We start from the raw sequence: 22,180 nt of genomic DNA, 5'->3' as shown, positions 1-22,180 counted from the left end.
TGAGAACAAGGTGAACTTCTAAAGGTTGTGTAATCTAGTTATATAACTTTAACAAGCATGTGCATGTCATTAACAACTTTTGTGTCCTAAGTTAACAAATATATTTTTCTACCTGTGTCACTTTATCTTAATGTAAATTGAGAAACCTAATCTTTTTCATTTTTTTCACGATTGCTTCTCTCCTCATTATTGTAGCTGTTCTTTTTTTATCTTTCTTTTCAACTTCAAATCAAATATGAATCAGCCTTTGTATGCATTAGATTAGATAATTTCAGGACCCATTGCCAAAAATGTGTCTAGAAACCAGGTTGTTTGCTCCAAGGCTCTAAGTTGCCCTAAACAACCCAAGGTCAGGCCACCAACCTTCATGTCCACCAAGAAGGTGCTGGAAGTCAGAACCAACCCATTCACCTCCCTCCAAAGAAACACATCTTATTCTCAAACCCTTGAACAATCCCTCAAATCATCCACAAATTATAGCACACATATTTTGTGTATATTGTACCATTTCTCATAAATCTAACACAGCCTGATTTTTTCTCTCACATTGTTGTTCTTTAATGAACAAGGTGAAGTAGTTAGTTTGCTCTAGAGAACATGCTATATGAAAAAATATGAAGCTGTTTTCCCTAAAGAGTGCAGTTGAACTTGCATTAGTTAAATGTGCATTGATGTGGCTCCACTGTATTCTCCTCCCAAAGGTTTCTTAGATCCATCTTTCTATCCCTAGTTCTTTAGCATCTTCACTGATCTTCTCTGAAGGCATTCATTTCCTTTTGTTCACCTCAAATGGAGTCTGTTCATTTTCCCATAGCCTGCATACCATGCAAGCACTAGCAGATAGGACTGGCCTCATAGCTATCTGCTGCCACTGCTAGGCTGTTATGCTCTGCTCAGTTGTTAAAAACAACTCTGAGGATCATGCTGTCTGGTAGACTGCTCATCCTCATTGCTGTCATCTGCTGACCTCATTCATTGAAGCCTTTAATAATCATTTGACTGTCATCTCCTTTATCCAAAGTTTTACCATTATCTTTTTTGACTTTAACATCCTTGTGAACGACCCAACAGATTCTCTGCCCTCTCAGTTCCTTGACCTCCTAATCTCCAGTGGAAAACTCCTTTACTCCATTTCAGCCACCAACTCCCATGGCCACATTCTGGACCTAGTCATGTACAAAATTTTAAATTCAGTAGCTCACCATCTGACTTGCTCTGAACTCCTGAACTTTGAAGTGCACTTAGCTCTTGGACTTCGCGTGGGCCTCCAGTTTCTCGCCCCCTGCCCTCTGTCACCCATCTCCCACCTTCACTCCTTCCCCCATACAGCGTGCACTCATCACTTCAGTGCTCATTCTTGAGTTCCTTGTCTCCTGTTCTCTCCTCAGTCCTCTGTAGTCTGACTTCTGCCTCACCACTCCAATGAAACTGCTTTCTCCATGGGTACCAACAACCACCTTGTCGCTGTTACTACTGAAACGTTTAGTTTGTTACTATCTTTTTACTTTGAATCGTTTCTTTTAAAAATTCTACAATTCTGCCCTTTTTTAGAGACGAATTTTAGCCCCTAGACATTAAAAATTAGTGAGGTTTTACTAAAAATAATTTGTAAAGTTGATTATCATCTTATCAGCTAGATGATATTTAATGTTTTTCTTCTTTTTCAGCTTTATTACTAAAATTTGCTTTTCCAAAAATAGGCTAATGAGGTCATTTGGAATTATTTAGGTTAATTTACAGTATGCTATAATGAAGCACAAAAAAATGTTATATGTATAATACATATTTCTGTGGTAATCATTTTAAAATCAGTATAATTTTTATTTTGCAGTTGAAGCTTTATATCAAACTACATACCCAGAATATCTGCAGTACATTTATTTGGTGGCACCAATATCTCTTATGATGTTAAACCCTATAGGGTTTATCTTCTGTGAAATCCAGAAGTGGAAAGACACTCAAAGTGCTTCTCAAAACAAAGTAAAAATTGTGGGACTTGGATTTCTGCGTGTATTACAGAACCCAATAGTATTTATGGTCTTCATTGGCATTGCTTTCAATTTTGTTCTTGATCGAAAGGTGCCTGTATATATAGAAAATTTTCTTGATGGACTCGGAAATTCTTTTTCTGGATCAGCCCTATTTTATCTTGGTCTTACAATGGTAGGAAAAATAAAGAAACTGAAGAAGTCAGCATTTGTTGTACTAATTCTTCTCATCACAGCTAAACTGTAAGTTTTACTTATTTAACTTGGGGACTGTACTTTGTGAAAACCTTGTTTAGCCAATTCACTGGGGTGTGTCTCCAACTATTTTCTCCTTTAAATATTAATAATCTCTCTTTATAGAGTAGTTGTGATGTAAAGGAAAATGTGATGTTGGTGTATCGTGAAAAGTCATTTTCTTATTCCATTTAGGTTATTCTTTACACTTTACTGTCAGAGTATAAAGACTATTGGTTTTCCTTCAGCTTTTACATAAAGTTTACTTATTATCTCCTAATGTTCCATTTGATCATATTTTCAAAGAAATTTTGCAGGATTTCTAAGTTTTCTAAATCCATTAAAATCCAAATGTCAAAAACATCTTAGTCATAATGAGAAAAATAATTTTAATCTAAACTTTTTTTCATGAATTTTGGGAAAATATTCTGTAATTCTAAAGTTGGTTGAACTTTCTAAATATAGGTAAGTCAAATATCAATGAATATTATCAACCATCTGATCCTAGCCTGTCAAATAAAAAGTTCTTATCAGCTCCTTGGTTAGCAGTTCTTCAGCTTACTTGGCTCATGAAAAGAGAGCCCCATTCGCTCAGCTACTGTTGATATGCTCTTTCTGTGGAATTGTGAAGGATTTGTTTAATAATTGACTCTTTACCAGGTCTGGATTTCACTAATTTTTCTGCTCCATCTCAGTTGTCTCAGTTCCCTTTGCTAAACCTTTTTGCCTTTACAAAGATGAAAAGCTAATTGTGAGTTACCTGTTTTTCTATGGGTTTTTAGAATCTCATTGAGCAGCAGTATTATCATTAATGGAACCAATTAAACCTCTAATCATAGTAAAGTTCAGCTTTTTTTAAATCAAAAATGAGTTTAGTAATTTTCTTGAAATAAGTTTTTACTCAGATTATCAACCTTTTTTTCTTTTAACATTTCAATGAATCAATAGATGAAGCAAGAAAACAGCTAAAATCGCAACTTTTACCAATTTTTTGCAAGAAAATTATTTGTAGAACAACAGCAAAAAATCTAAGTTTTTTCCCCTAACTGTTGATGTTTGAACTATGTCCAGAAGGATATCATTGCACTTTAAATGATTCCAAGTTGAATTCTTTATTCTTTCAACAAAATGTCCACAAGTAGGCATGCACAGAATATGTGCGTGCAAATAGACATACCTTCTGGGCAGAAGAAGGTCCTAATGCCAAGTTCACTAGAGCAGTCTACTACTTGGGGACCAGCATGCTTTGGTATCAAGTAAAAGATGCATCTCTTCTTTCTTCAGCCTGGTGCTGCCACTTCTGTGCAGAGAAATGGTGGAACTCTTGGACAAGGGTGACAGTGTAGTGAACCATACAAGTTTATCGAATTATGCATTTTTGTATGGTGTCTTTCCTGTAGCACCAGGAGTGGCTATCTTTGCAACACAGTTCAACATGGAAGTAGAGATTGTATGTATATATTGCTTTCTAAGTTTGATTGTTTGTGTGGTTAGCAGTAGTTTTTAAAACACAGAAAGCAACATTGTTTTTATGAGAATTTGATGTCTATAAACTACTTAATTATAAGTAAGGAGGCATTGTGTAACATCATGTAATAAGAGTTATTTAATCTTGGATTTTTATTCAGCCATGACTTTTTTCATTAGTCTTTTTTTAGTTTCAAGTATTTTATTTTGTACTTATACTTAAGCCTAAAAAATATTTGTAGAAGGGTGACTTCTGACAGGAAAAAAAATCTATTTCATTCATTGATAATTCAACAACCAGATGCAAAATATGACATAATCAACTGCATCAAATAGCTAAAATCAATTAACACCAAAGTACTTACAGTGTTTAAGTGTATTGTACATGTTACATACAGCATTAAATGATTTTGAAATATAATACAAAGGAACTAAATTGTTTAATGAAGGTCAGTTCTATTATTTAAGCTGTAAAACGTGCATGGTAATTTTTCTCCTTTTTATTTGCTTTTTTTGCCCTGTATTTTATGAAATCATATTGAAGGAAACTGTTCAGAGGTTTAATTTGATCATTGATATGGCTTGTTTTCTAGAATCTAGAAGATGACTATCAACAGTAGAATTTCTAGTATTTATGTATAAATATGAATTGAGCATAGTTTGGAAGAGGAGCCAAGGGAACTTGACTGTGTTTTTTTAAGGACTCTCAGAAAGGGGAAATATGGTATTGGATATAACATGCTGGATTTTATAATGTCTGTACTGACTCTTGTTTTTATTTTGGAATGCTTTAGTGCGTTGTGGGTATTTAAAGATTAAGGTAATTGTTTAGGTGAGATTGTGACTCCTCAATTTGATTTCATTTTTGCAGGTAACCTCAGGGATGGTAATAAGCACATTTGTGTCTGCTCCGATCATGTACGTTTCTGCCTGGTTACTGACCTTTCCCTCCATGGACCCTAAGCCACTGGCATATGCCATCCAGAATGTTAGTTTTGATATAAGTATTATCAGCTTGGTCTCCTTGGTAAGTATGTTTCAGTGTAAAAATGAACGGAAACCACAGAATGCGTTTGAGAATAGCTTGGTAATATAAAGGTATTTTAAAATCTAGTTTCTTAAGAAATAGAGAAAACTAAAGCTGCCCATAAAATATCAGCCTTCTGATTAATTGAGATTTGTCTTTCCAGTTGGGGATTAGAGTTATATAGTGGACAAGGCATGAGATATAGTCAGACCTGGTGTTTTAGCCCGTTTCTGTTGCTTATAACAGAGTACCTAAAACTGGGTAATTTATTAAAAAATGAAATTTATTTCTTACAGTTTTGAAGGCTGGAAAGTCTGTAGTCCAGGGGCGCATCTGGTGAGAGCCTTCTGGGTTGAAACTCTCTACAGGGTTCCACAGCAATTAGGGTATCATATGTCTATAATGGCCAGAGAGCTCTTTCATGTGCTCCTAAGCCACCAGTCCATACTCATGATAATCCATTTATGATGGCATAGTCCTCATGATCCAGTCGCCTTCTCAAAGGCTCCACAATTCAAATATCATAATTGGATTTCCCACCTTCTTAAAACTGTTACAGAAGGGATTGAGTTTCTAACACATGAACTTTGGGGGGGATACATTTGACCCATAGCACCTGGATTTGACTCCTAGCCCTATCACAAACTAGCTGTATGTCTCTGTGGAGTTTTCTTAACCTCTCTAAGCTTCCATTTTCTCAGCTATAAAATAAAGATAATAATCTCACCTATTTCCATGGGTTTTTTAAGGATTAAATGAGATAATACATGTGAAAAGCATTCTGTGAAAGATAAAACACTATACAAATACTAGCTGTTATAGAATCATGGGGTCAAGTCCAATCATCCAATTAATGTTAATGAAACTTTAGGTTATTTCTCAAATTGGATAGATCTAGCTCAAATTAAATAATTAAGTATTTGACAACTAGAGTATTTTATGACCTTGGTATTACCAGCACCACATTCTCCGAAGTGAGCCAACCAGCCAGCCTAGAGTATTTTGTAGATTGTGTTTCCTATTGAATTCAAACAGTATTCTGGCTGGGGTGGGGGGGAAGCGACAATGTTTACCATTAAAAGAAAGGAGGTGGGGACAAATATGTACATTAGCAACGTGAAAATGAGTGATTAATGTACTTAAATTAATCCAGAAATTCCACTTCTGTCAGGTATTCTTAAAAATCTATGCACATTGATAAGAGGGCAGTTTGGGGGGAGAGACTACATAAATTTCAATTGGCAGTGACGGGAGAAAGAGGGAAATCAACCTGCATACTTACCCAGCCACTGTGTAGGTGGACTAGAAACCCAATCCTTTTAAATATGAGGAATGTAAGACAATTAATCTTAGGGTGGGTGGTATGTGTTGTTTGAAGTAAGACAGCCTGGAATTTAGATACTTCATGAGCCAATAAGGTGGAAATGGAAAAGGAAAAACTTAGAATAGTGCACTGTAACTGCATCTCCCACTAAAGCTCCCTTCCTGTGTCTCACCCCAGCCATTGAAGGGAAAGCATAGTTAGAACAAGGCCCTGGTCAAGGCATTACTTTTTTTTCCCCTTTACCCAAACATAGATGCACTGGATGGGTTACTTCTTAAAGACCCTGTAATTTCTGGACAGTTAATTTACTATGAGATCTCTCCATGCTTTTTATTTTACTTTGAATATAGTAATTTATCTTAATACCTTTTTTGGAACTAGACAGGTTAAAGTAAATAAAACATTGGAATTCCTTTCTGAACCAGGATAGAGAGGATTCTTTAAGTAGGCTAATCTATGTGTTATTTAATAAGTAATTATAAAGATTAAGAAACAGGAATAACTTTTGAACTTTTTGTCTTCAAGATCTGGTCTCTGGCTATTCTTCTTTTGAGTAAGAAATATAAACAGCTTCCTCATATGCTTACAACTAACTTACTCATTGCTCAGGTTAGTAAACCTACAGATATTTAAAACTATGCTTTTCTTGTGGATTATTCTCCTACAGTAACATTTTTTTGTTTGTTTTTTGGTGACTGGCCAGTACAGGGATCTGAACCTGTGATCTTGGTGTTTGTTATAAGGCTGTGCTCTAACCAACTGAGCCAACCAGCCAGCCCAGATTATTCTACTACGGAGGAGAAAATTACTTTGCTAGGTTTTTCCAGTTATAAAGTCAGAAGTATTACCAAATGCAGTCAATTAAAATTTAATTATTATTAGTTGATTTCTAAATATTTAAATATTTAGATATTAATTAAAATATTGCAGTAGGTCTTGAACTATCTAAAGTTGAGGCTAATCATGGCATTTGATGATAACTGCATTTTTTAATAGAAGTAATTGAGTAATTAAAACTTGAACTCTGTTACAATCTTCTTTTTCTGGTTAAATCTTTGCATGTCTCATAAGAGAAATAAGTTTAGCATTTTCTATATAAACCATTACTAAATATAAGGTTCATATTTAGGATGCAGTCATTATCTATTTCAATTGGATATGTACATTGATAAAGGCTCTGTATGAAAAAGGTTTTCTATTACAAAGTTTGAAGTTTTAGTATAACTAGTATGCAAAATAGTTGATAACTACTCAGCAGTAATTCAAAATGAATACTTATATTTGTCATGAATAAAACCAATGTGGGTATGACTGGCTTAGTTGTTATTTTCTGTGATAGTATTGAATCATATCATTTTCTTAGGTATTTACAAAGTCTTTTAATAATTTTTTTTTCTTTAGTCTATTGTCTGTGCTGGAATGATGGTATGGAATTTTGTTAAAGAAAAAAATTTTGTTGGACAAATTTTGGTGTTTGTTCTATTGTACAGCTCCCTCTATAGCACCTACCTATGGACAGGTAAGTTGGATTGTGAGTGGAAATTGAGGTCTATTCCCCTCTTCCCCATCCTAGAAGCCCTCAGCTTTCTAATGGTCTATTTGAAGTCTGGTAGCACAGGATGGAGATATTCACTCAGGCAGTTATGCCCACAAGCATAGGCTATCTGCAAAACTGAGTTCTGTTTACTGATGTACTCTTTCTGCCTGGGCTCATGGCCTTTTTTAGTCACATGGTTCTTGTCCTCCTTGTCTTCAGCTCTAGGTCTCTGTCAGCACAACTCCCCTTTGGAGATACCAAGAGGGCAGGTATAGGAGGCAGATGGAGAAAGGAGGGAATGGGCAGAGATGTGTGAGGTGTGTCCTAGAGCTCACTGTTAGATTTCAACTACACTGCAAAATTCTGGCTCTGCCTTAAGCAAATTACTTAACTTTTGAAGCCTCAGTTTCCTCATCTGTAAAACTTGTGAGTTATTTTGAAGATGAAATGAAATATGGGTATTTATGTCTGATACATGGTAGGTACTCAACAAATAGAACTATAATAGTTATTAAATAGAGGGAACAAGAAAAGTAGGGAAATAAAAAGGTATGGAAAGAGAAGAGAACCCAGTAAGAAAGACTTTTTCTCATTTCAGCTGGCTTCAAAAGTGATATTCAGAATGTTTTAGCACATTGCTGTTCTGAAGTATAACATTTATTTGTATGCATACATCTGGCATGTTTGTGAACAATTTTGTCTGGCTGTTTTTATTCATACCCTTCATTTGAACCTGAAAAGTGGCATATAAAAGGAAATTGTAGAATGGTAGGAGACAAGTGTCAGAAAGTGGCTGCAAAGGACAGACCTTTGATTTCATGCCTTTAGGATCAAAAGCAGGTCCCATCTAAGTCAACAACCTTTTGAAGTGAAGCAACGATGTATGGAGGAATCACAGAATGAAAAGTTCAGTGCAAACAGAAGATGGTTGTGCTTCTTAAAGGAAAGGACACCTTTCATAGCATAGAGTTTCATGAGAGATGGCAAGTTAAAACAGCCTAAAGACATTTTATTTCCAAAATAGACAGACAACTTGATCTCTAATACCTAGGTTTATTTGGGTTAGATTTTTAATGAGAATAAGAAAGCAAATAAATCAAGGTATTAAAAAGCCCCAAGTCTCTCTGAAACCCTCTCCAAGCATGCATGCCAAAATCTATCCAAAGAAGTTCTGAATTCCCTAACCCCAATGAAGCTGCCCTGTAACCTTCATATTTATTCCTAAAAGTGTTATCTTTTTTTTTTTTTTTTTTTGGCAGCTGGCTGGTATGAGGATTCAAACCCATGACTTTGGTGTTATAAGGCTGCACTCTTAAAGTGTTATTTTAAATAATCCTATTTAGCCGTTTTCAATTTCTTCCATTTGCATGCCATCCTCACAATTTTTGCTATATCTGTGTATCCCTTCTTTTTTTCCTTAAAATTGACTCACGATTTTATACTTTAATCATTTGAGACTTATATCAATACAATTCCAGGTTTCACATGCTAATTAAAAATTTTCAGATGCATAACTCCTGCAAAAATGTTTACCTTTGTGCCACATAGATTCTCTGCACTTTAGAAAGCACTAGTCTCGTTTAAATCCTTCATTTTAGGGCCAGCCTGTGGCTCACTTGGGAGACTGTGGTGCTGATAACACTAAGGCCATGGGTTCAGATCCCTATATAGGGATGGCCGGTTGCTCACTTGGGAGCGCGTGGTGCTGACAACACCAAGTCAAGGGTTAAGATCCCCTTACCAGTCATCTTTTAAATAAATAAATAAGTCCTTCATTTTGCAAATTAGGAAAATAGGCCCAAAGAGTTAAACCGATTGAGGAGGAGCTCTCACAGCTTTATCAGTGAGAGACCTAGGGCTAGATTCTGCCTGATAGTTCTTTTCACAAGGCAAGAATGATGAACATTAGAATTTTTTTTTTAACTTTTAACATATCCAGTTTTCTGGAAAACATTAGAATTTTGAAGACTGGCTTCACTATTGTAACATAGCTGGCATACTTTTGTGATTGGTTTTTTGTTTCCCTTGCACTTTGACAACCTGTAATTATAGAGTGTACAGACATATTGAAGGAGGAGCAGGGGTGAAGAAAAACAACTCTCAAGGACCTCAGTGTCGATTTACATGAATTATAGCACAGTGTTATTTAATCTCCACAGTCTTAAATCTAGGTATGAATTCTTTTTGTTGTCGTTGTTGTTGGCGGATGGCCAGTAGGGGGATCCAAACACTTGACCCCGGTATTTTAACACCAACCTGTAAGCAACTGAACTACCCGGCCAGCCCTAGGTATGAATTCTTTATATACAGCTAATATACCACTATAAAATCAAAGCAAATTCACAGATTAGATTCAAACAAAACTATAAACCCAGTAATTCTTTTTTTTTTTTTTTTTTGGTGGCTGGCTGGTATGGGAATCTGAACCCCTTGACTTTGGTGTTAGAAGGCCATGCTCTAACCAACTGAGCTAACCAGTCAGCCCCCAGTAATTCTAATTAGCAACATTAACAGGACAAAGGATCTTGTCTTGCTAACGTAAATCTCAGCTTGAAGTGTAAAATGGAACTCATTTCTCTGAGATGGTTTTTAGTTTGGCTTGCCTTTACTTCCATACATTGGGTTATGACCTGGTTATTCCAACTGCTCTTTCTTCAAACTGCCAAAGAGCCTTCGTTTGGACTATGTGTTGTGATACCGTTTGTCCTTCACTGGGCTCAAACTTAAATGTAAGCTCTGAAATCCTAAGACTGTACTGTAGTTATAAAGTGGGCACACAGATGATTATCATTGAAAATAAACTAAAAAGACTGAAAGTTTCTCATAGAAGTTTCCAGATTCTGAAGACTGTTTTAGGAACCCCAGAGGTCCACAGATCTGAGTTTGAGAAACACTGATAGAGTTGAAGAACTTACTTGTGTCCGTAGGTTGGGTTTCTTGTCCTGCTCTGCCCTCTGCTGACTGTGTGACTTGGGGAAACCCTTGTTTCCATATCTATAAAATGGAGGCATTAATTTAAAAGAGGTCCCTTCCAACCTTAAAGTTCTAAGATTCTAAAGCTATGTAGAACTTATTAGATATTACTTGCATAAATAATTATGTATAAGGTATAAGGAAAGTTCAAGAACTTCAAAACATTGTGTTCGTATTAAGTTCATATTGCGTTTGTATTAAGCTCCCATCACTATACCTTGGCATTTTCTAAAAACAAAACCTGTGTAAGAATTGTCTATACTTCTTAGCACCAACTGAGTAGGGGTATTTTATTTTTAGAATTGTTCTGTATATAGTTAAAAACTTTTTTTTCCAATTCTACTTAGATTTCAAACACCTAAGTTCAAAAGAACAACATGATTGGGGCTTTTGAAAAAAACCCAAATGAATAAAACAAGAATATTGATTAAAGAAACAATCTAGGAGGGAAAACATGAATGATTTTGAATTAAGAAAACTTGCTTCAAAATATTGGGGACAGCATTTATATAATTTAGAAGGAGTAAATTATAGGGCAAAAAACTACAAACTTCACTGAAATAAGCTTGGTTAAAAAAAAAAAATGGAAATAAAGTTCCCTGAAGTCTGATCGATGTAAAGAATAGTTATCTCTCTTTCAATCTTTATTTCTTGTTCTTAGGTCTTCTAGCAGTTTCCTTGTTTCTTTTGAAAAAGCGAGAGAGGGTACAAATTCCTGTTGGAATCATCGTCATCTCTGGCTGGGGGTAAGTCTGTAGTTTTCTGCTTGCTTACATGTTATGTTTACACAGTCACTATTCATTCTCTTCTTCTCTCTCAACAATCCTTGTTATTATAGAATTCCTGCTGTCCTCGTTGGTGTTCTTTTGATAACTGGAAAACACAATGGAGATAGCATTGATTCAGCCTTCTTTTATGGAAAAGAGCAGGTGGGAAGAGTTTATTGGCAGCTCTGTTCTCGAGAACATCTCTTTTTAGCTTGTTAATGTGCCTTGCTATACTTACATTAATATTAACTTTGAAAATCGATTCCAACTTATTGTATCTCACCCAGTGATGCTATATCATTTTGTCACACTTCAAAATGTGGTGAACATTTTGCATATCTGAGTCTATTTTTAGCTGAATGTTTCTTTTTTTTTTTTGACTGGTAAAGCGATCGCAACCCTTGGCACGGTGTGGTCCGCACTACGCTCAGCCAGTGAGCACACTGGCCATCCCTATATAGGATCCAAACCCACAGCTTCAGCGCTACCAGCGACGCACTCTCCCGAGTGAGCCACAGGGCCGGCCCAAGCTGAATGTTTCTAAATGCTTAAAATTTATTGAGTCTTCTTAAACACACTGATGAATTATGTTTCCTCTATTGGAGGAAAAAGTGATTAATTTAAAGCTATTTAATAAGTTAGCAGTAATGATAAAGGTCAATTATTGACTCCTAACCCTATTGTAAATATAAATTTCAGAACAAAAAGAATCTGAGAAAAAGTGTAGTTGAAAAGCTATAGGGTAGGAAGCTTGTGGGACCTGCTAAATTCCTTAGGGGTAGGACCTAATGGTATGTATTTTTTAAAAACCTCACCATACGATTTTTATTTCTTACCTTTTTTTATGTTTTGTAGTTTTGAATTTTACTGAGTTTTTGCAAGAATAAATAAGATTCTGTATATAAGGGAGTAGCACTGGCATCTAGTTAGTGCTCAATAAGTATCAGGTATAATTATTTATTTTTAGTATCACTACCATAAAAAAGTCCCTGGTTGACTGAAATATACTTGAACTACATATTAAAGTGAGCAAAAACTTAGAAGTAAAGAAAAGGTCTGTATAATTTAGATTACCTGCAAAGAAAACCAGTGGCTTTATTGGCAACAAATTGCTGTACAATGACAAGCATCTAGCAAACTTTTATGATTACAAGCAAACCCTAATTTCTCTACAAGTCATTTACATTTCTCATATAAGCTTACCCTTTTGAAGAACAATGTTCTAGAGTATTCACAGCTATGGAGATGTATTTTCTACCAAAAAAAGGTCCTTAACCTACTGTACTAAGATTATCAAGATGGGATTGTGAAAAGTGATCTAACGTCTTTTTCTAACGTCGGCAGATGATTACCACTGCAGTCACCCTGTTCTGCAGCATTCTGATAGCTGGCATTTCACTCATGTGCATGAACCGTACCACCCAAGCAGGACGCTATGAAGGTTTTGACCAGTCTCAGAGCCACAAAGCAGTGGAGCCTGGAAACACTGCTTTTGAAGAGAGTCCAGCGCAAATAAATGAACCAGAACTTTTTACAAGTTCTATCCCAGAAACAAGTATGATCTTTAAATATAAAGAAACTATTACATGCCTTTATAGCATGTATCCTAAATGTTTGTTTAAAGGAATTTCCTTGAACTATTTTGAGTATCATAGGTATTTGTCAGATGCAGAACTTGAATAATAATAATAGAAAGAGCTTGCAAATTCATTCATTAGATTTTTATTTATAAGTCTTTCTGTGAAGATAATTTTTTGTTAAATCCTAAAACTTCCCTGGACCTGAGAGTTTAGAAAAAATTAACAACTGAATGAAAGCCCTTCCTAGGAAACTAAGCACATACATTTGTGAATTTAACAACATTGTATCAGGCAAATGAACTGCAGGAGGCCTGATTAAGGCGGAGTTAATGATATGTCAAGTGTAGACAAACTACAGTACATAGGCCAAATCTGTCCCACCACCTGTTTATGTATGGCTCACTAGCTAAAAATGTTTTTCACATTTTAAAGAGTTGGAGAAAAATTGAAAGACAAATATTTTGTGGTTTTAAAAAATTATAAGAAATGTAAATTTCAGCTTCATAATTTTATTGGAACATATCCATGCTCGTTCGTGTATTGTCTATGGCTGCTTTCATGCTATAATGGCAGCCTTGAGTCATTGCAACAGAGACCGAGTGGTCGGCAAAGCCTAAAATATTATCTGGCTTTTTATAGAAAATGCCAACCCTTGGTATAAGTGAAAAAATGATCCTAACAAGTATATAATTGTTTTTGCTGCATCTTCTAGACTAGTAGGAGACATGTTTTTTGAAAGAAGGAAGTTTTGAGCTGAAGGAGAAGATTTAGATGAATTAATGAAAGTGGAAATTCCATACTTGTCAGCATAGGCCTAGAGACCCAAATGGGATTTGTGGAGGACCCTAAAGAATTACCCTGAAAGAAGGGAAGGCTTTTTGTTGACTGTTAGGGTGGTTGTTTAGGAGAAAGAGGCCAAATAAAGAGCTTCCAAATTCAGGCCAAGGAATTTGAATTTACTGTAGTAGTCAATAGAGTATTAGTACATGGTTTTGAGGAGTAGTGAAATAAAAGCTGTATTTTAGGAAAGTGTTTGAATTCTTATTTCCCAAAGTACTATAGGAACTAATAAAATAGCACGGATAAAAACATTTTTCCTTGTCTGATACAGTGAGGAGATGATATGTAAAGGAGCTGATCCTTTGTCTGGCCCTCTTTATGTGTTAACTTCTTTATAAGTACATTTGAATACTTTTTGATAGATTTCACATGAAAACATTTCTACTGAGGCTGCATGGGAAGTGTATGTGAGTGGGTTTTGTTTTGTTGGTTTGGTATTTCTTGAACTTGTCCATTTCTGTTGTAGTTGGCCTCTACCCTTACATACTATTTTATCTATGCAGGTTGCTGCTCCTGCTCCATGGGAAATGGTGAATTACACTGCCCATCAACAGAGCCAGTAGCAAACACAAGCACCAGTGGGTCTGTGACTCCTCCGTTTGAGAAAGGTAAGTGCCTATGGGCTATGAGGTTGGGCCTAAGGAACAGAGGATTCCTTACTCTTATACCTCAAAAAAACTCTACATAGAATTTTTATGGAAGGTACACTGTTTGAGAATATGGATTTTTAAATGAGATGGGGAAAAGTGCTTATTGGATAATAATTATGCATAGATATAGCACTCATTTTTTAAAAAAAGTTCTTATAAATAAGTAAAAGTATTATACACACACGTGTGCATGCACGCGCACGCACAAATTATCCAATAACTTTAACCCAAGTGATAAATCCAAGAACTTTGTCCTAAAGGCCATTTTTTTAAAAACCTTTTTTTCCTTGTTTTAGAACCTGAGACTTTTCTCCCACTCTCATCCACCAGGACCAGAACTAATTAATTAGTGCTTAATTACATTTTTAATCATTATGCTTTCAATATGCCTTTTATTGTAAAATAAGGGGAAAAAACCCTTCATTTGTTTATTTACTTTCGATGGCTGGCCAGTAAGGGGGTCCAAACCCTTGAGTTTGATGTTATAAGGCCTCACTCTAACCAACTGAGCTAACCGGCAGCCCCTGGGGGAAAAAGAAGTTTAAAAGTAACAACTTTGTGGCATATAGACTAAGAGACTGAATCACATTTGTGGCCTGAATTTCAAATAATTTAAAACAACTGAACGCACTTATGTGGAATGGCAATGCAATTTCAGTTGATTATGCTTATTTATAATCAAACTAGAAAGGGAAATCCCCCAATGTGTTCTTTATGATGAGGTATATGTGAATTGTATTGTTGTTAAAGTCATTATGTTTTTATATGAGAAACATGAGGATTATAAGAAATGATGTATGCAAATCACTTAGTGTACACACATCACAAATCACATACATACATCACAGTGTGTGGTATACATAGCAAATGGCATTCAGTAAATATAGTAATAGCAGTAATAGTTGTTGTTCAGATGGGGTTTATATTTGGCTGCTATCTGCCAGCTAAGAATGAATCTTGATGGTAGCATTTACATTTCCATAAAAGGGAGTAAAAATATATCAGATGTCGAGCATTCACTGACTTTTTCTGATAGGAAACCCCTTCTGGCATTCAGTTAACCTGTCTCTTAGTTTTTAAAGTTTCTAAAATTAATGATTCTTTACATCAGAATTCCCAAGGCTTTCCTACTTATTTTTTTTCTCCCTACACAATATACTTAATAACAAATTTGACAAGTAAGCTGATTCAGCAGCTTTTTTTTGCCTCCCACATTTCCTTGGGCTTTTGTTATCTATCATTTTCTTCATTAATGATGTTGATTCCTGAAAACTCTTTTAAGTTATTAAAGGCTTCTTGGATTTTCTGATCATATTTTTCAAAAATTATATAGAATGAGAGTCATTGTATAGGGCTAATCATATAATTTAGTATCATTCCTGAGTGTGAAATAAAGTCTAAAGGAAATCAAATCATGGGCAAATGAGAATCTTTAGAGTTAAACAATATTATTCATTCCCCACCCCTTGGCCTAGCACAAAGGCAAAATAAATATTGCATTTAGCTTGTTGAATGGCAGCAATGTGTGAAAAGGCAAATGAAAGATAGTGAAATTTATTTTTATCCATTTTTGTAATATCTACACATAATGGGTTTTTTTTGTTTGTTTTGTTTTGTTTTTTTTGGTGGCTGGCCAGTATGGGGATCCAAACCTTTGACCATATACATTTTATTTTACTTTGTTTATTTATTTATTTATTTATTTATTTTGGTTTTTCTTTTTCTGTACATAATATTTTAAAACCAAGTTTATTATATATACTTCTAGATTTTTCTACATGTAGATACGTACAAATAATTTTTATTAAAATAGAATCATGCTATAGAGATAGTATGGCAGCCTTCCTTCTTTTTATTTAGCAACATTGTGGACTCTCCCCCATGCCGTTGACTATTATCCCAATTATTAAGACCATGCTTAATGGTTGTATATGTGCTTTTCTAAAAAGTGGCTTCAGGGAATACAAATTTTTACTTTTAGCTTGGAATAAGAGCTATAAAATTGTGGTTTTTTAACCACTGGCTTTTATAAAAACTGTATGTTAGACTATACATCTATTTTGTAAAAAATTTTTTTGTTTTTTTTTACTTTTGTGCCATAGATAGTGTGGAGCTGAGGTAGAAACAAAGGTTTCTTGGGAAAGATTTCTCACCTCTATTTTAGGACAGAGAACAGTCCTGCCTGTGATTTGGGTTTGGTTCTACATGTGAACAAAACATAGTATGTAATATTTATTAGGTTCCTTAAAGGTCTTTTCTAAGGCAAGTTTTAAACTCTTTAATGAAAGGCAAGAGGTGATAGTAAATGTGTTTTACAGTTAGCTAAAAATAGGTTATATATGACTGATATGTAGATTTATCATGGGGTAAAACTTGAGTTATTAATTAGGCCTTTAAAAAATCATATACGAGAAGTGTCAGATAACATTTTGGTCACTGACTGCATATACGATAATGACTATACTATATAGCCTAGGTGTGTAGCAGACTATACCACCTGGGTTTTTGTAAAAACACTCTATGATGTTTGCACAACAATGAAATCGCCTAATGATGCATTTCTCAGAACGTATCCCCTTCTTTAAGTGACATATGACTGTGTGTGTGTGTGTGTATATATATATAAAAATATATGTTTGTATTGTATATAGCTTATATTATGTAATTATATATACAATTATATATAATTATATAATATAGCTTATATTACATAATTATATTTACACTATATTACATAATTATGTAATATAGCTTAAATAGAATTATATATACAGTCTATAACACTATTGAATAAGGAACTATTGTATACTGGTGTTTTTTTCTGGGAAAACATGAAGAAGCGTTCCTACCATTTCGTCTAAAATAATATACTGATTCTTAGCTGAATATGCTTTTTTCTTGTTTCTCTTAGGAAGTCATTATAAATTTAAAATGCATTCAGATAAAAAGCTCTGATTACAAATTGTGTGTGTACTGTTTTATAGATGATCATTGTGTGAGTCGCTGTACCTCCCAGAGCTGCATGTTAGCCCAGGAAGAAGAACAGTATCTACAGAGTGGAGACCAGCAACTGACTCGACATGTGTTCCTCTGTTTACTTCTCATTATTGGCCTGTTTGCTGTAAATGTTTCTTCTGGTTTTGTTTTGGGGCCATTTCTTTAAGTGTTTGGCAAAAGTTTTATTCAGACTTCCGGCAGAAGCTTAGTTGTTGCTTTCCAGGAGTGTGGTGGCTAGGTCATCTGAATTCTAATCTTGAGCTAAATGTTTCGGGGAGGGGTGGGGCAGGCAGAATAAATCATTCACATTACCCTGTTACGTAAATGCTCCAGTAGGCTATTCTGCTTAGAATCACTTATTTATTCTATGTTCTGAACCTAGAATTTGGTAAAACCTGACATCTCCATGATGTGTGCAGGGCCGCTTATCCCTAATGTACTTGACTGACCAAAGTGGATAAATGCCTACATTATCTCTCAGAAGATATTCCTCAGATAAATAAACTTTTAAAAATAATTTTTAATTATGAAAATAACATAACCACTTTATACTATTGATACAGAATAAAGAGGAAAAATATCCATCATACTACTGCCTTCTTTTTTTAATACATTTTTCATGGTTCTAATCACACATACAGATTTACATATATCCTGCTTTTGTCACTTATGTCAAGCATTTTTGTGTTGCTCCATAGTGTTCATAACCATTACTTTAAATGGCTCCCCAATAAACTATAGAAGAGATACATTATAATTTACCCAACAACTTCCTTATGAATTGTTCCTAGCTTTTCAAAATCCTCTAATGAACATCTCCATGCATTATATTTCCTTATGATACATTCGCAAAGTTGAGAAATCCAGACCAAACAGTATAAATATTTCTGTGACTTTAGATGCATTCTACTAAGTTGTTTTCCAAAAAGGTAGTATAGATTTATAAAGTGCTCTCACCAGCATTAAATATTGTTAACTTTTTAATTTGGTAATTTTATAAGTGAAATACAGAACTTTATTTTTTAAATGCATGCATTTCTTTGATTACTAAAGGTTTTTTTTTTAAAAAAAGATGACCAGTAAGGGGATCTTAACCCTTGACTTGGTGTTGTCAGCACTACGTTCTCCCAGTGAGCTAACCGGCCATCCCCTATATGGGAACTGAACCCGTGGCCTTGGTGTTATCAGCACCATACTCTCCTGAGTGAGCCACAGGCTGGCCCACTAAAGGTTTTTTAAAAAATTAGTTGTATGTTCTCTTTTGTGAATTATCAGCTATTGTTATATACTGTAATTCTTTGAGATGGTTCCAGCATAACTTGCCCAAGAGGTGGGAAATGGACCATATAACCTATAAGGGAACCCTTTTCACACTAGGATGCTCATTACATGGTGTGAAATCAGCTAACACCACTTTAATGCTGTTAAAGAACAAAAGTCAAAAACTAAGAAATGCTGCCAAGAATTGCTGCCTAGTGATATAATTGTTTTCATTGTGTGGAACTAATTTTAAAATCAGTTCTGTCTTAGGCTAGTCGGCAGTCCTGATATATTATGTAAGGTTCTGTGTTATGGCTCACGTCTTCTTGCTTCAAGTCTGATCAGAATAGATGCCATTTGAATGACATCTGTCAGGAGGAGAGGTTGAAACCTCTTGTCGGAAAGACAAGCCTCTATATTCTCTTGGTGTTTTTCCCTTTAGTCTTTTCTCCCCTAATTTTTTTCTTTTGCTGTTATAAGTGACAGAAAGCCCCCTAATTATTAAGTAGATAAGTTATTGTACTGTGTTCTGGATGGAGAGAAATAATTAGCTTGCTTCATTTTAAAGTACTCTTTTCTCCTTCCTTTGCAGAATCTTTCTAGTTGTTTGTGGTGGCTATTTAATCAAGAGCCTGGAAGACTGTATGTTGAGTTACAATTTTTCTGTGCCGTGTTTAACTTTGGCCAGGTATTTATTTACTGAAGGGTTTTTGCTTTTTTGGATGGGTTGATTGTGGGCAGGGTGGGGGGGTGGGGGGTACGGATGTTGTTTTCTTTTAAATCAAAAGGGCTTAGTTTGTTTACCAGCTGCTGGTGTTCATGACAGCTGACAGCTGCTGCCTGTCTCCTAGTAGAGATGAGTTATTATACTGGCTAAAGTCATCAGAAGGTACCCTGAGTGTTTCAATCAGAAATACCAGATAGTTCTTTGCTTTGGTTTTGAGATAAAGAACGATAATTTAAATGGGAACAAGATGTCCTAAGTTCTTTTTAAACTTTGTTGTGATCTTAATAACTTTGGGAAAACAGCTTACCTTCTTGGGCCTTTAATTTAGCCACTTATATTGATGAATATCATTTCATTTACATTTTGATGTTTCTTGAATAATATGTACTTAAATCTTTTTAAAAAAATCAAATGGTGTATAAATAAATTTAGGCTAGGGATAGTAGTTACCATTCCCTAAGAGTCTACTATGTGCCAATCATTGCTGAGCATTTTATATGCATTATCTCGTTTAAACATCACAATACCTGCAAAGGAGATATTACTATCCCCAGTTTAGAAATTAGGACATTGAAATTCCATGAAGAAGAAATAGGATAGGTGCTATTGTCTACATTTATGTCACTATTAAAATAGATATTTCAGAGTAAACAACATTTTACATATTGGGAATAATTTTTATGTGAAAATTTCAAAATTTAATCTTTTCTTCAAACTCTTATTTTTAAATTAGAGAATATCAGTCCATAGATTATCAGGTTGGGAAAAAGCACTGTGTTTGAAATCACTGAGTTTGTCTATTAAATCTGAAATAATTTGCCATATGAGTTAGTTAACATTTGTCAATAGATGCCCAAGTGTTTTCCTAACATTAATTTCTTGAAATATTTCCAATTTGTTTTGTCATTGTGGGAGAAAATATGACTATGTCTAAAGAAACAAGTAATCTCAATCAGTTTATGACAGACATGAACATCCTAGGAGATACTTGATACCCATCTCACGTGGTAACACTATTTAAGATTTGATTTTGTATCCAAGAACTGTAAAATAGTAGGCTGAAAGTCATAGTCTCATTTGGCATTCAGAAATCCCACCCAAGCTGAACCATCTCAGGACCAGGACCGAGAAAGCCTCATTCCACAGAGCTGTGCCTTGAACAGAAGCTAATGGCATGAATGCTGCATTGAAAATGTGCCCACACAGCTTATGATTCAAGTGGTTCAGAGTAGTGAGAGAGACACAAACCCCACTCCTATCCCATTTTCTTCTTGGGGAGATGTTATAATAAGATCCTTCCCTTCTGGCCATTTACATTTGGAGTGAAGAAAGTCAGTAATATATTGCATTCTCCATCCTGCATTCCACCAGCCTGCGCTCAGATCCTCATCCCAGTATGCCTGAAAAATGGCAGCTCCCAACCGCTTGTCTTCCCAAACAGTCCCAAATTGTCCTGATCTGTGGCTGATAATCTGGTGCTAGTTTGCCTCATCACCCCCAAATCCTTCAAACCTTTCCCTAGCCACTAGTCAGTTTCACTTTATATCAATTCTGTTCAATTACTGCATTATAATTAGATACTGCAGCACTTATTTATAATTTACGAAGTTTTAACAGAGAAATAATGAAGAAATATTTAAGCACAGTAGGAAATATTTTCTTTTTAAAAAAGGGAAAATACATATAGCCTTTAAATGTTTTCATTTTTCTTCAGTAAGCTATCATGCAAATGTGGTTGCTCAGCAGTGGTTTGTATCACCCATCATAATTAGTAGGACAGAATGATTGGGAAAAGGCAGTCAAGGCTCACACCTCACTTCAAGCATTGAACTTTAGAGGACCTGCTTTGTGTGTTCCATTTAAAATGTTGCTCCAGGAAGCCCAGAGAGACCAGCCCCAACTCACCGGCAGACCCCACAGGAACACAGGCAAGCAAGGCCCCGCCTCTGACAACCCTGCCACACCACTGCTGAGGCCCCAAAGGAGCCACAGGCAGCCAGGTGTCAGCAACATCCCCTGCCACTGCTGCAGACACCAGTGCTGAACGAGTGGACTGTGACAGCCTCCGCCCCAGCAACTGTTGCTGTAAGGACAGCTTGCTGCCAAAACAGCAGCTACCACTGCCTCACAGGTTTCCTGGTGACTACACATTGGCACAGACAGAAGGAGCATCACCAGCAGAGCCCAGGGAAAGAGGAAAGAAAAAAGAGAAAACCCATCCAGAGTCACCCATTCAAATTGAGGAGTACTAGTATACCTCAGTGCACCCAACAGAGTCAGGGTGAGCTAATCACAGTGCCAGCAGTCCTGCCCAAGAACACCCACTATCACCTAAGAGTAACAAGACTCCAAGGCTCTATCTCCCAAAGTTTGAGAGCTTACCCATGTCCTGACAAACCAGTGTAGTGTCACCAACCTCAGCAAAGAAATAATAAATGTCCAAGGGAGTAGGTCACAGAGACACTTTCACACAACTCCAACACTGAATTTGGCCAAAATACCTTCAGAGTGTCTACATGAAGCTGTCTACCTTGATCCAATTCTAAAACACCCTAGTCAACCATCATTATAAAATACACCTGCAAGAGGAGCTCCCTCCCTGCTAACCTCACTCCAGAGTACCAGAAAAAGTAACTTCTCTACCAGATGACTAAACACTGATGTAGAGATACCAGAAATATGAAATAACAAGAAAATATGACACCACAAAGGAATATAATAACTCTCAAGTACCAGATCCTATAGAACAGGAAGTCCTTGAAATGACTGACAAGGAATTTTGAGCAACAATTCTAAGGAAACTCAATGA

General features: G+C 35.6%; 1 protein-coding gene across 3 annotated transcripts in view; it reads left to right on the top strand.

Annotated features, from left to right (window-relative positions):
- The window catches only part of GPR155 (G protein-coupled receptor 155), a 44,905-nt gene that overhangs the window by 11,337 nt on the left and 11,388 nt on the right, over positions 1–22,180 (top strand). For 2 of the 3 annotated variants that reach the window (XM_063112172.1, XM_063112188.1), the window contains exons 3-13: positions 1,832–2,231; positions 3,507–3,672; positions 4,561–4,716; positions 6,566–6,649; positions 7,442–7,559; positions 11,212–11,296; positions 11,389–11,479; positions 12,662–12,872; positions 14,241–14,345; positions 17,372–17,508; positions 19,237–19,332. In XM_063112172.1, coding sequence (XP_062968242.1) covers positions 1,832–2,231; positions 3,507–3,672; positions 4,561–4,716; positions 6,566–6,649; positions 7,442–7,559; positions 11,212–11,296; positions 11,389–11,479; positions 12,662–12,872; positions 14,241–14,345; positions 17,372–17,508; positions 19,237–19,332 — 1,649 coding nt within the window. The remainder of the gene's footprint in view (positions 1–1,831; positions 2,232–3,506; positions 3,673–4,560; positions 4,717–6,565; positions 6,650–7,441; positions 7,560–11,211; positions 11,297–11,388; positions 11,480–12,661; positions 12,873–14,240; positions 14,346–17,371; positions 17,509–19,236; positions 19,333–22,180) is intronic. The other variant, XM_063112179.1, reaches the window with a different exon arrangement.

This window comes from Cynocephalus volans, chromosome 1 (assembly GCF_027409185.1).
Source record: "Cynocephalus volans isolate mCynVol1 chromosome 1, mCynVol1.pri, whole genome shotgun sequence".
In the NCBI taxonomy this organism is placed as follows: domain Eukaryota; kingdom Metazoa; phylum Chordata; class Mammalia; order Dermoptera; family Cynocephalidae; genus Cynocephalus; species Cynocephalus volans.
This window is presented reverse-complemented; position numbering and strand designations above follow the sequence as displayed.